Source organism: Sturnira hondurensis, unplaced genomic scaffold (assembly GCF_014824575.4).
Source record: "Sturnira hondurensis isolate 20B ecotype Veracruz unplaced genomic scaffold, ASM1482457v3 Scaffold0003090, whole genome shotgun sequence".
NCBI lineage: Eukaryota > Metazoa > Chordata > Mammalia > Chiroptera > Phyllostomidae > Sturnira > Sturnira hondurensis.
Genome location: NW_028075721.1, coordinates 8,308,871 through 8,318,976, shown reverse-complemented (window position 1 = coordinate 8,318,976; position 10,106 = coordinate 8,308,871). Strand labels below are relative to the sequence as shown.

The 10,106-nt window shown below is 48.1% G+C and overlaps 1 protein-coding gene across 1 annotated transcript; it reads left to right on the top strand.

Annotated features, from left to right (window-relative positions):
* The first annotated feature begins 2,619 nt into the window (after window positions 1–2,619).
* Window positions 2,620–7,497, top strand: GINS3 (GINS complex subunit 3). The gene is made up of 3 exons (XM_037041611.1): window positions 2,620–2,947; window positions 5,116–5,349; window positions 6,987–7,497. Exons 1-3 carry the CDS (start codon window positions 2,762–2,764, stop codon window positions 7,215–7,217), a joined length of 651 nt encoding a protein of 216 aa, XP_036897506.1. The 5' UTR covers window positions 2,620–2,761; the 3' UTR covers window positions 7,218–7,497.
* The last annotated feature ends 2,609 nt before the right edge of the window (window positions 7,498–10,106 follow it).

Sequence of the window (10,106 nt, the reverse complement as noted above, 5' to 3'; positions counted from 1 at the left end):
GGACCCCAGGAGGCGGGATCTGCGTCAATAACTATACTGAATACACTCCGAATAGTTTAAACACACTGAAATTCTGTTTAGTAGACTGGTTGGCAAAATGCTAAGGAACACAAGCTTTCTTAGAGAAAAGAAGTCTTCCTGGCTTGCCCTGGCAGGTGTGGTTCGGTTGGATGGAGTCTCATCCAGTACACCAAAAGGCCGTGGGTTCAATTCCTGGCCAAGGCACATGCCTAGGTTGCGGTCTGATCCTGGGTCAGGGTGCATATGGGAGGCAACCAATCGATGTTTCTCTGTTTTCCTCTCTCCCTTCCTCTCTCTCTCCAGGCAATGAAAAAATGTCCTTGGGTGAAGATTTAAAGAAGAAGAAGAAGAAGAAGAAGAAGAAGAAGAAGCAGCATTTCTGGTTCTTATAATTTAGGGCATAGATAGATGTATACTGGATAAACTATGTACCACTTTTGTCAATAAATTGTTAATGCAATTATTACGTCATAAGCTCAAACTGTCGCTAATTTCACTTCTGGTGTGTCCACTTATTAGTTCATGAAGAGGACAGATTAAACAGAGTAAAAATATACAAGCGGTGACTAATTGCTTCATGGCCAGCCAAGGCATTAAATAAGAAAAACAAGGCACTCTGATGTTATCTTCAACAGGGGCCTGCTACCGCATACTAAAATAACTGTGGTATCTGAGCTTAGAGCCAATACTCTGGTCTGGGTACAAAAATAATGTCTTTCTTTGGCATGGAATCACTAAGCATCCATCTTCACTGTTTCAACATAAGACAGCAGAATAGCTTCCTATCTTGTCAGCAAATAGCCTGCGTTGCCTCCAATTAGACAAATTAATTTCTATTTCAAACTATATCCAGCATCATATATTCATTTCATCAGAGAAATGATCAACGTTGATTATGAATAGTTTACTTTTGCAGTGGATACTGAGGCAACATGAACACTGAAAATATGATAAAGGAAAAAACTCTCGTGTAACTACCTTTAAATAGATGCCTCCTAACTCCGAAACCTGGAGGCTGGTTTCTCGCCTGGGCTGCCCACGGGCCCGCCTAGCAGCTCTGGACTCCAGGGAGGCAACCTGAACTCATCTTTTGCCTCCCACTGCCCCTCTTCCTGTACTCTGTACACCTGTTCATGACATCTCCATCCACCTGCTCAACTAGGTTAAGAACTTGAATCACCCTTGACCCCTCGTTACCCTTCACTTCCTATATGCAGTTAGTTGCCGGGTACTGCCCCCGGAACAGCTTCTGAACTGGCTTCCCTGAATCTAATCTCTCCCTTTTCCACTGCACTGCCAGAATTCTCTTCTTAAAACTCAGACTTATGTTACTGCGTGTTCCAAAATCTTACACGTGTTTCCCCTTTTCCTATGGAATAGCCTAAACTCCTTAGAACAGCACCCACAGCTTTTCACAGTTTGGCCGGTTCCTCCGCTGCCCCTGGTTTTGAGAATACCCAGGATTTAATTTATGGAGGTGACTGAGCAATGATGACACAGAGTGGTCAGCTCGACTGGAAGTTTTATTGCTCATAGTTCTTCAAAGATGGAGAACATGGCCCAGGGCCTTTTTTTGTGGTTTCTCTGGGAGGGAATGAGCAAGGCCGAGCAGGCAAGTTTGAGAGAGCATAGGGCTGGATGGTCTGAATAATGTCGGTGGACTTTGTGTTACAAAGGTGGTCTCTAATTGTCCAGTATTTGACCTTGGGGTGATTTTAGAACAGGTGGCTTGGGATAGGAGAGTGAATCAAGGAAGTAGTTGGAAATATGGGCTTTGGATTGGTGGGTTTGTATATGGAAGGTAGGTTTGCAGGCAAGTTGTTTGTAAGTCTAGGAATAGCTCATCCTGGGAGGGGCAATTCATCGATAGGGCCCCAAGATGTCAAAGTATACAACACAGAAAATTAACAAAGTATGTTAATTTTCCCCACCCCCGACTAGACCAGTGACAGCGCCTGACACAGGCACCCAATCTATAGGGGGGCTGCCAACCCATGACCCTTGCGGTCTGCCTCAAAAAGATGAACTGAACCAATCAGATTTCCTCTTTTGTTGAGGGCCAGGGGAACTAGCCAGAACATAGCTGTAAGGANGGGGGGCTGCCAACCCATGACCCTTGCGGTCGCCTCAAAAAGATGAACCGAACCAATCAGATTTCCTCTTTTAAGTATTTAACTCAAAAGCCACAAAAGGAGATTGCCTGTTTCTTTCACGTCGCAAGATGAACAGAGATGCATAGTGACAAAACTGGTAAATAGGTCTGCCTGGATCAGGCCTGGAATGGAGGACTCAACGACGCCTTCGTTTAAGCCCCCAAACCTGTAAAGTGTTTTACATTTCATTCAAAAGTTTAAAGGACCACATAAACACAATCTAGTGCAGGCGCATCCTGAAGCTTTAATAGGCTTTTACAGCTTCTTTCTAAACTGGGCTACACGCTGAGAAAAGAAAACTTCCAGAGGGCCGACCCACTTACAGCTGCCCAGTTCCCCGTCTCGGGTCGCACTGAAAGAAATCCTTTATCGATTGCTTCTGCCTAGGCTGACACGCCTGGATCGATTATTCCAGTCTGGCCCGCCCCAGGCGCGGGAAAAGAGTTTCAATTCAGATTCGCGTTTGCAGCGACCCATTCAACCCCGGCAATTCCGACCTACCTCTCCTTCCTCCTGCTTTTGCATCTCTGACTCCCTGAGGTCTCCTGAATCACGCGACTGGAAGCAGAGAAGCTCAAGCCGCCGCAATGTCCGAGGCTTATTTTAGGGTGGAGTCGGGGGCGCTGAGATCTGAGGAGAACTTTCTTTCCTTGGACGACATCCTGATGTCCCACGAGAAGCTCCCGGTGCGCACAGAGATCCCCATTCCACGCCTCGGCGCTTTCTTCCCCGAGCGGAGCGGAGGGGCAGACACAGACAACGCGATCCCACAGGTTAGCCCTTTGGCTCGACCCTACATGTAAAGCCTATAGTTCCCGGTGGGCGTGGCGACCTTGGGGCACCGCCTCCCCGGCGCGCTGTCTTCTGGGATTTGTAGTTTCAGAGGGAGGCGGGAGACGGGCAGTGTGGTACCCGCTAACGAGAGTGTCCTCGAGTCCCGGCGCACTGCAGTGGTCTCCCCACCTAGCCTGGACCACCTGTACGGAAACTAAATTTAACCTAGGTTGATACTGACTGTTTTTGCAACTGTACACATCCAGCAGTGTTCTCCCCACCACCACGCCTTAGAATTGGCTCCTACCCGAACACTTCAAGATCAGGGTTCTGATCACGTTTGCCTTAAAACAATAGCGTTGGGTTCGGTAAGAGCATGTAATCAGTCTGGGACCCACAAATTGTTAGATTCATCCCCGCATAATGAGGACGGTATCAGCAACCACTGACAGAGAGCTTTGGCGCCAACGTGGATGGAGTGGGGAGGGTGTACTTTTCCTTTAATTACCCCTCTAATTCTTCAACAACCCTGTAACTAGGTGTTGTCACATACAAGGAAACTGAAGCCCAGGAAAGCTTGGGCAGAGTCTCAGGGATTCGAACTGGGGGCTATAGGATTTCACATACAAATATGCCCCAGGAACATGGCCTGCAGTGGTTAGTTTTGATTTCCTGTTTAACTTCAGTTTTGTTTAGAAGGTGTTTTTGTTTGGTTTTTATCAACGTGACACATACACGAAGTTAAAAAGTCAGATAGTACTAAAGGATAGAAAATAACTGGCTCTGCCTTGTTCTTCCCTAGGTCTTTTCCTTTCTGGCTCCGCGTGGTCTACTTTTTCTAGTATTTTCTTCAAGATTCACCTCCATATTTTTTTAAATTTATCTTTAGAGGGGAAGGGAAGGGGAAAAGGAGAGAAATATCCATGTATGGTTGCCTCTTCATGCGTCCCCTGCTGGGAACTGGCCCGCAACCCAGGCATGTGCCCTGACTGGGAATCAAACCGCGATCCTTTGGTTCACAGGCCCATGCTCAATCCACTGAGCTACACCAGCCCGGGCCGCCTCCATATTTTTAAATAATGGTCTTATCTTGATTTGTTGAAAATGTGGACATTACATATTGACTTTCCATTGTAGTAAATAAGAATTAATTCTGTCAGACACATGGGTAAACAGAGGCAAGCTGCCCACACTTTATTCAGATTTCCCTCACTTTGACCTCAAGTTCTTTGATGTTCCAGGGTCCCATGCAAGCGTACCACATGGCATTGAGTCATCTTGTCTGCTTAGGCTCCTCTTGGCTGTGACAGTTTGTCAGACTTAACTTGTTTTTATTGAGCATGACAGTTTTGTGGAACCTTTTCATTGACTCCTTCTACCCAGTTGTTTGCCTTAAGAAAAAAAAGATTTTATTTATTTTTCGAGAGAAGGGAAGGGAGGGGAGAAAGAAAGGGAAAGAAATATCAGTGTGTGGTTGCCTCTCACATGCCCCCTACTGGGGACCTGGCCTGCAACCCAGGCATGTGCCCAGACTGGGAATCCAACCAGCGACCCTTTGGTTTGCAGTCTGCACTCAATCCACTGAGCTATACCAGCCAGGGCTTTTTTCTTTTTCTTTTTCTTTTTTTTTTTTTTGTATTTCTCTTAGTTTCTGGTCTGCTATGGCCATCTCCTCATGTTTAAAGAGTTATGAGAACTGATAAGGCTTTAAAAAGGGAGCAAAACATTTCTCTCTTCCGTCATCCTAACGCTGTGGAGTGTATTGGGAGGGAGGGGCTGTAGCCTGAGTGTGGGCTGATCCCACTTTTCTTTACATCCCCCAGCGCCCAGGGTGGGGCTTAGCAGTGGTAGCCACTCGTAAGTGTATGTGTGGACTAGATACTGACTATTCAAAGAGAGTAGAGATGTTCATTGTACCTCTGAAATATCTGGAATAGGACAGTTATGCCTCTATGCCACATTTTTGCTCTCTCTGCTTTGATTGTATAAAACCATTTTCTCCATTCCATCACGACATAAAATCAAACCTAGGTCTGTATGACTTCACACACAAGTGCGTCCCCAAGAGGACAGGTCATTATATTATGCATGCAACGTGTATTTCCTTTTGTCGCACACACATTTACTTGGCTGTCATTCTTAAAATCTTCGTTCTTGTCTGATGCAGGGCTCGAAGCTGGATCTCCCCTTGTGGTTGGCCAAAGGGCTTTTCGACAACAAGCGGCGGATCCTCTCCGTGGAGCTTCCCAAGATCTACCAGGAGGGGTGGAGGACTGTGTTCAGCGCAGATGCCAACGTGGTGGACCTGCACAAAATGGGGCCCCACTTCTACGGCTTTGGCTCCCAGCTGTTGCATTTCGACAGCCCGGAGAACGCAGACATTTCCCAGTCTCTCCTGCAGGCAAGTTCGGGTGATGTGAAAACTGTGGTACTGCCCGTGTGTCAGGGGCCGGCTGTGGCTGCCACCAGACGAAGTTTAGAACATACACAATTAATGTATTACTTATGATTTCAGGTCAGCCGACAGTTAGATTCTATTTGCCCATTATATGTATATTTAAATAGGACTTCTCTACTGCTTTTTACATTTGCTTGCTAAGAGTTAGGACCAGCAGAAAATCCTGGAAATGTGAGGGGTGATGGTGATGGCAGGTGTCATGCGCTTAAATATACAATCGGGGCTGAGCCCCGGGCCTGGTCCGAGGGGTCCTGTTGGAAATACCTGCAGCAGTCGGTCATTGTGCCCTTCCCTTGCTCTGGGGCTAGGACCTGGCTCTGCTGTGTGCTGGCTGTGTGACTTGGCCCAGCTGCTTGACCTCTCTGGGTATCAGTTCTTCACCTGTAAAAGGCTGTAATAATAGTGCCCCAATTACAGAGTCCCCGTGTGATCGGGTAGAGCCACGTAATCAATGGTGACTTTTTACACAGTCACTTGTCACTATGTTACTATCCTTTATGATATAAACTTAGTCTAACTTTCATAGTTATTTTTTAAAATTTATTTCTAGAGAGGGGGAGGGAGGGAGAAAGAGAGGGAGAGAAACATCAATGTGTGGCTGCCCCCCACATGGCCCCCACTGGGTTCTGGGGCTGCAACCCAGGCACATGCCCCGACCGGGGAATCAAACCCGAAACTCTCCAGTGTGCAGGCCTGTGCTCAATCCACTGAGCTATACCAGCCAGGCTCGTAGTTATTTTTTATCCTGTTAAAATGAGACGAAACCTTTCTGCCTTCTGTTTTACTTCCTCATCAGTAGCTTTATCAAAACTGTTAAAATGTTAGCTCCCTGGGCTGTGCCGACACCCTCCAGGAGGCTTAAAGGTTGCCTGGCCTAACATACACTGGTGCTGTTTTTAACGTGGTAGCTACATGGGAAACTACTGCTATCCACTCAGAGACAGAAGTCAACACACAGACTGTAGACAGTTCAAGCTTATGAATCCCTTCTGGGCAGAAATCGTTCGCCTTCCAATGTCGCCAGGACACGTCCTTGAACTGGAACACTGCCCTTTTGGGGGGAGTTAGTGTTGTCTTCCTCCCTCACTGCTTTGAAGTGCTGGGGACGGGAGTTGCTCACGTGTGGGGTGAGTTTGCCATGGGATGGTTGCCGAACTGAAGCAGGGGCTGTGGCTTGGGCTCAGAGCCCTGGACTGATCCCCCTAGCTTGTATGAGTTTTCGTACTGCTCTCAGACTGAAAATAGCAGAAACTGCATTCAGTTAAATCGGGAGTTTTTCTGGTTGAAACCTGTCTGCAAGGGACCACAGTGTAGTATGACGGCCTTTGTTGCTAATGACAATAATGGGTAACGCTTTCTAAGGAGCTTGCTCTTGCCGGCTAGGTGCTCTACTCACGTTACTTCGTTGGGTTTCCACAATGACCCATTTCACAGGCAAGGAACTAGAGGCTCGGCGATATGGAAGAGCTTACGCAGGCCTCCTTCCCCCTGCCTCCCGAGAGCAGATTCTTCCCTTTCGTGCCATTCAGATGTTTGGGGATAATAGTGAATCTGATTTCTCTTACTCCCCTCTTCTTTAGACATTCATTGGACGCTTCCGCCGCATCATGGACTCCTCCCAGAATGCTTACAACGAAGACACTTCGGTGCTGGTAGCCAAGCTGGACGAGATGGAGAGGGGCTTGTTTCAAACGGGGCAGAGAGGACTGAACGACTTCCAGTGCTGGGAGAAGGGGCAGGCTTCCCAGATCACAGCCTCCAGCCTCGTTCAGAACTACAAGAAGAGGAAGTTCCCTGACCTGGAGAACTGAGGGCCGGAAGAGTATAGAATTGCTCCCTGTAGGCTCCTCCCTCTGTCCCTGTTAAGAGCCTGGGGAACCCTGTGATGGGCCAGAGTCATACCTCTTCTCATGGCTTTTGTCCTGCAGCCGTCTTGGCAGTGGTGTCGTCTGCTTGGGAGGGTGCCCCCTGGCCCCGTAGTTCTTCCAGAACTATCCCACCTTCCTGACCCACAGCCCAGGCCTGTGTCACCCAGGAAGCCACAAGGCAGAGACATCAATGTCCTTTATAAATAAAGATGGTTAATACATACAATTGCAATAGAAGTGGAACTCCTTGAGCTGGGTTTGGACAGCCTTAGATGTCCAGTGTCGCCAGCTCCGAAGGACAGATGAGGCCATCTTAGTCTGTTTACAAAATCTTCTCTTGAGCTGAGTCGCCTCGTCTTCCTGGTTGCACGGAGGACAGCGCCCCGATGATGCTGGTCTTGTCAATATCTCCTGCCACTTGCCCGTGGGGAGTTGCCCCAACTTCCACAGTCACAAGAATAAGGAAGGGAAAGGCAGCCGAAAACCATGGCTTTTACTAAGAAGGAGGCGCTGCTTTGCTCCTCACGGAACTTTGCAGTCAGCCTCGAGGGGAAATGCTTTTCAAGGGAGCTCGCTTTTGATCGTTGTAGCTCCCTCAGCCCTCCATTCCCTCCCCAGAAAAAGCTGCCAGGCAGGTGGATTGCAAAGTAGTTATTAAAGGGCGTTAACCAGCCCTTATTCCCTCAAAATTGAGACTTTAGTTTGCTGGTTACAAAGAGCCGTGTTGTTTGTTTTTCTTTAAAAAAATTTTTTTTTGAAGATAGGAAAGAGGGAGAGAAACATCAATGTGTGAGAGATACATCTGCCCGGTACCTCTCACGCGCCCCCTACTGGGGGGCTCTCACCTGCCACCCAGGTGCATGCCTTGCGTGGGGAGCCACACCAGCCAGGGCCGAAGGGCCCCGTTTGAGAAGTTTAACACGGCAAATAAGTGCACAGGAGGCCTTGGTTATGGTTTTTTTTTCCTTCAGTCCATTTTGCAACATATTTACATAGAGGACTCCTGACCATTTGCTGAGAATGTGTTCAAACGAGCACAAAACTCTTTCCCCAGAGACCCAGGAGGAAGCCTCCAGCTGAGTAGGGACCGCATTCCCCGGGGCCACTGGACGGTCTGAAGGACAGTCGTCTTTACGCCACTGCACTGCGGGAAATTGCCTTTGTCGCTGGAAACCGGAGAGGGACTTGGGTGTTCAGACTGTGTCCATGTCTCAGTGCCAACTTAGAACGTCAGAAATGCTTTCAAACTGCCTGAGACGGAATCGATGTTTCTACCATTTGATTCTGGCGCTACATAAACAGCCCACTGTGCGGTCCGTTTTGCACAAGCACCGTTTCTGTAACTCGACGGCTGCCGACCAGCAGGCAGAGGCATCAGAAAGCTTTGTGTTTGGTCGTCTTTGACAAACGTACCCCCGTCAATCCGTGTTTTAGCGACCGCTCAGTTGCTTGCACAATATTCATGAATAGGAGTGACACTGAGAACATGCTGTGTCTCACAGACAAGGGACTTCCCTGGCGACCACAGCACTGAAGTGGGGCCTCCAGAGAGAACTCGCAGTGAAAACGCATGTTGGTTAATTACTGGGCTCCTTATTTTCACAGAGAGCTTTGTATTTAACCCTAGGGCCGCTGCCATTTTCTTCTCTTAATAAAAACAGAAACGAAAGCCGAGTGCTCGGGCCACCTACCAGGAATAGGTGGGTACACAGGGGCTGGGTGCATTCCCTGTTTTAAATTTTGAACAGATTTTATGACAAGTAGCTTTTGAAACCCGTTTCCAATGGCGGATTTACCTTTGAGCCCATCAGTTGCTACCACTTCTCCCCATAGCTGTCTTCAAATCGGTCTTTTGGGTTGCTATTTGATCCCTTCAAAGAGGCAAATCTTTCAAAATGAGTCAACAAATTGCCTCAAATACTAAATCACTCTTAAAATTAAGGGGGAGGAAATGTGTGTCTTTCCCCTTAAAAGCTCTATATCGGGGCAACTCTGGAACCATTAGGCTGCAGAGGGGAGTTGAGCTAGTCTTGGTCTCCTGGGTCAGTTCCTCCTGACCTCTGACCTCTGGACCTCTGCAGGCTCAGTCCAGAGATCTCTTATAGCCGTTCTCCTTCCCTACTGGTCCGGTCCAAGGTCGGGCTTTGAATACCAACTACTTGGTGATGACTCCAAATTCTGTCCCCAGCTGAGCTGTCTCTAACTCCAGACTAACCCCTGCTTGACATGTCCACTCCCACGTCCGACCCAACGTGGCTAAACCGAGCTCCTAATCTTGCCCTCACAGTGTGTCTCGTGGTCTTCCTCATGTTGTCTGACAACTCCTTCCTTCCCTATTTCTCAGGACAAAACCCTGCATGTCCTCACCCTCCTGCCATTACTCAGTTATCTTGTGTGTCTGCCTCTAGGTCTTTTGCAGAACCTGGCCCCGCCTTCTCCCCACCCCACTCCTGTCCTGGGTGGTCTGTCACCCCCCTCCTGTCCCCCAGCAGTCTCCCTCAGCCTGGCCTCAGACTTGTCTCACCGTAGCAGCCAGAGTTGTCTCGTTCACAAGTAAATCAGATCTTCATTTTCTGCTCAAAACCGTCCCATCCCAGAAAACAGCCGCTCCACCATTCCGGCACCGTTTGTTGAAAAGTCTACCCACATGATTTGGTGTTGAATTTCCTTACTGTTTCTATAGCAGAAGTAATTTGTTTCTTATTTTAAATAAGCATTTCACCTTCTGCCTAAGAGATTTCTGAGCTTCTGGTTGACCTCTCAGAAGGTCAACCCTGGACCTGAGAAGTTTCTGCAGTACTGGGAAGTACAGAGTGACTCACTCAGGTTTAC

Bases quoted from the DNA above. Each gene is read 5' to 3' on its own strand.
- GINS3 (XM_037041611.1), top strand. From the start codon at position 2,762: ATGTCCGAGGCTTATTTTAGGGTGGAGTCGGGGGCGCTGAGATCTGAG. The intron at 2,948-5,115 runs GTTAGCCCTTTG...TGTCTGATGCAG, and splicing joins CAGACAACGCGATCCCACAG to GGCTCGAAGCTGGATCTCCC. The intron at 5,350-6,986 runs GCAAGTTCGGGT...CCTCTTCTTTAG, and splicing joins TTTCCCAGTCTCTCCTGCAG to ACATTCATTGGACGCTTCCG.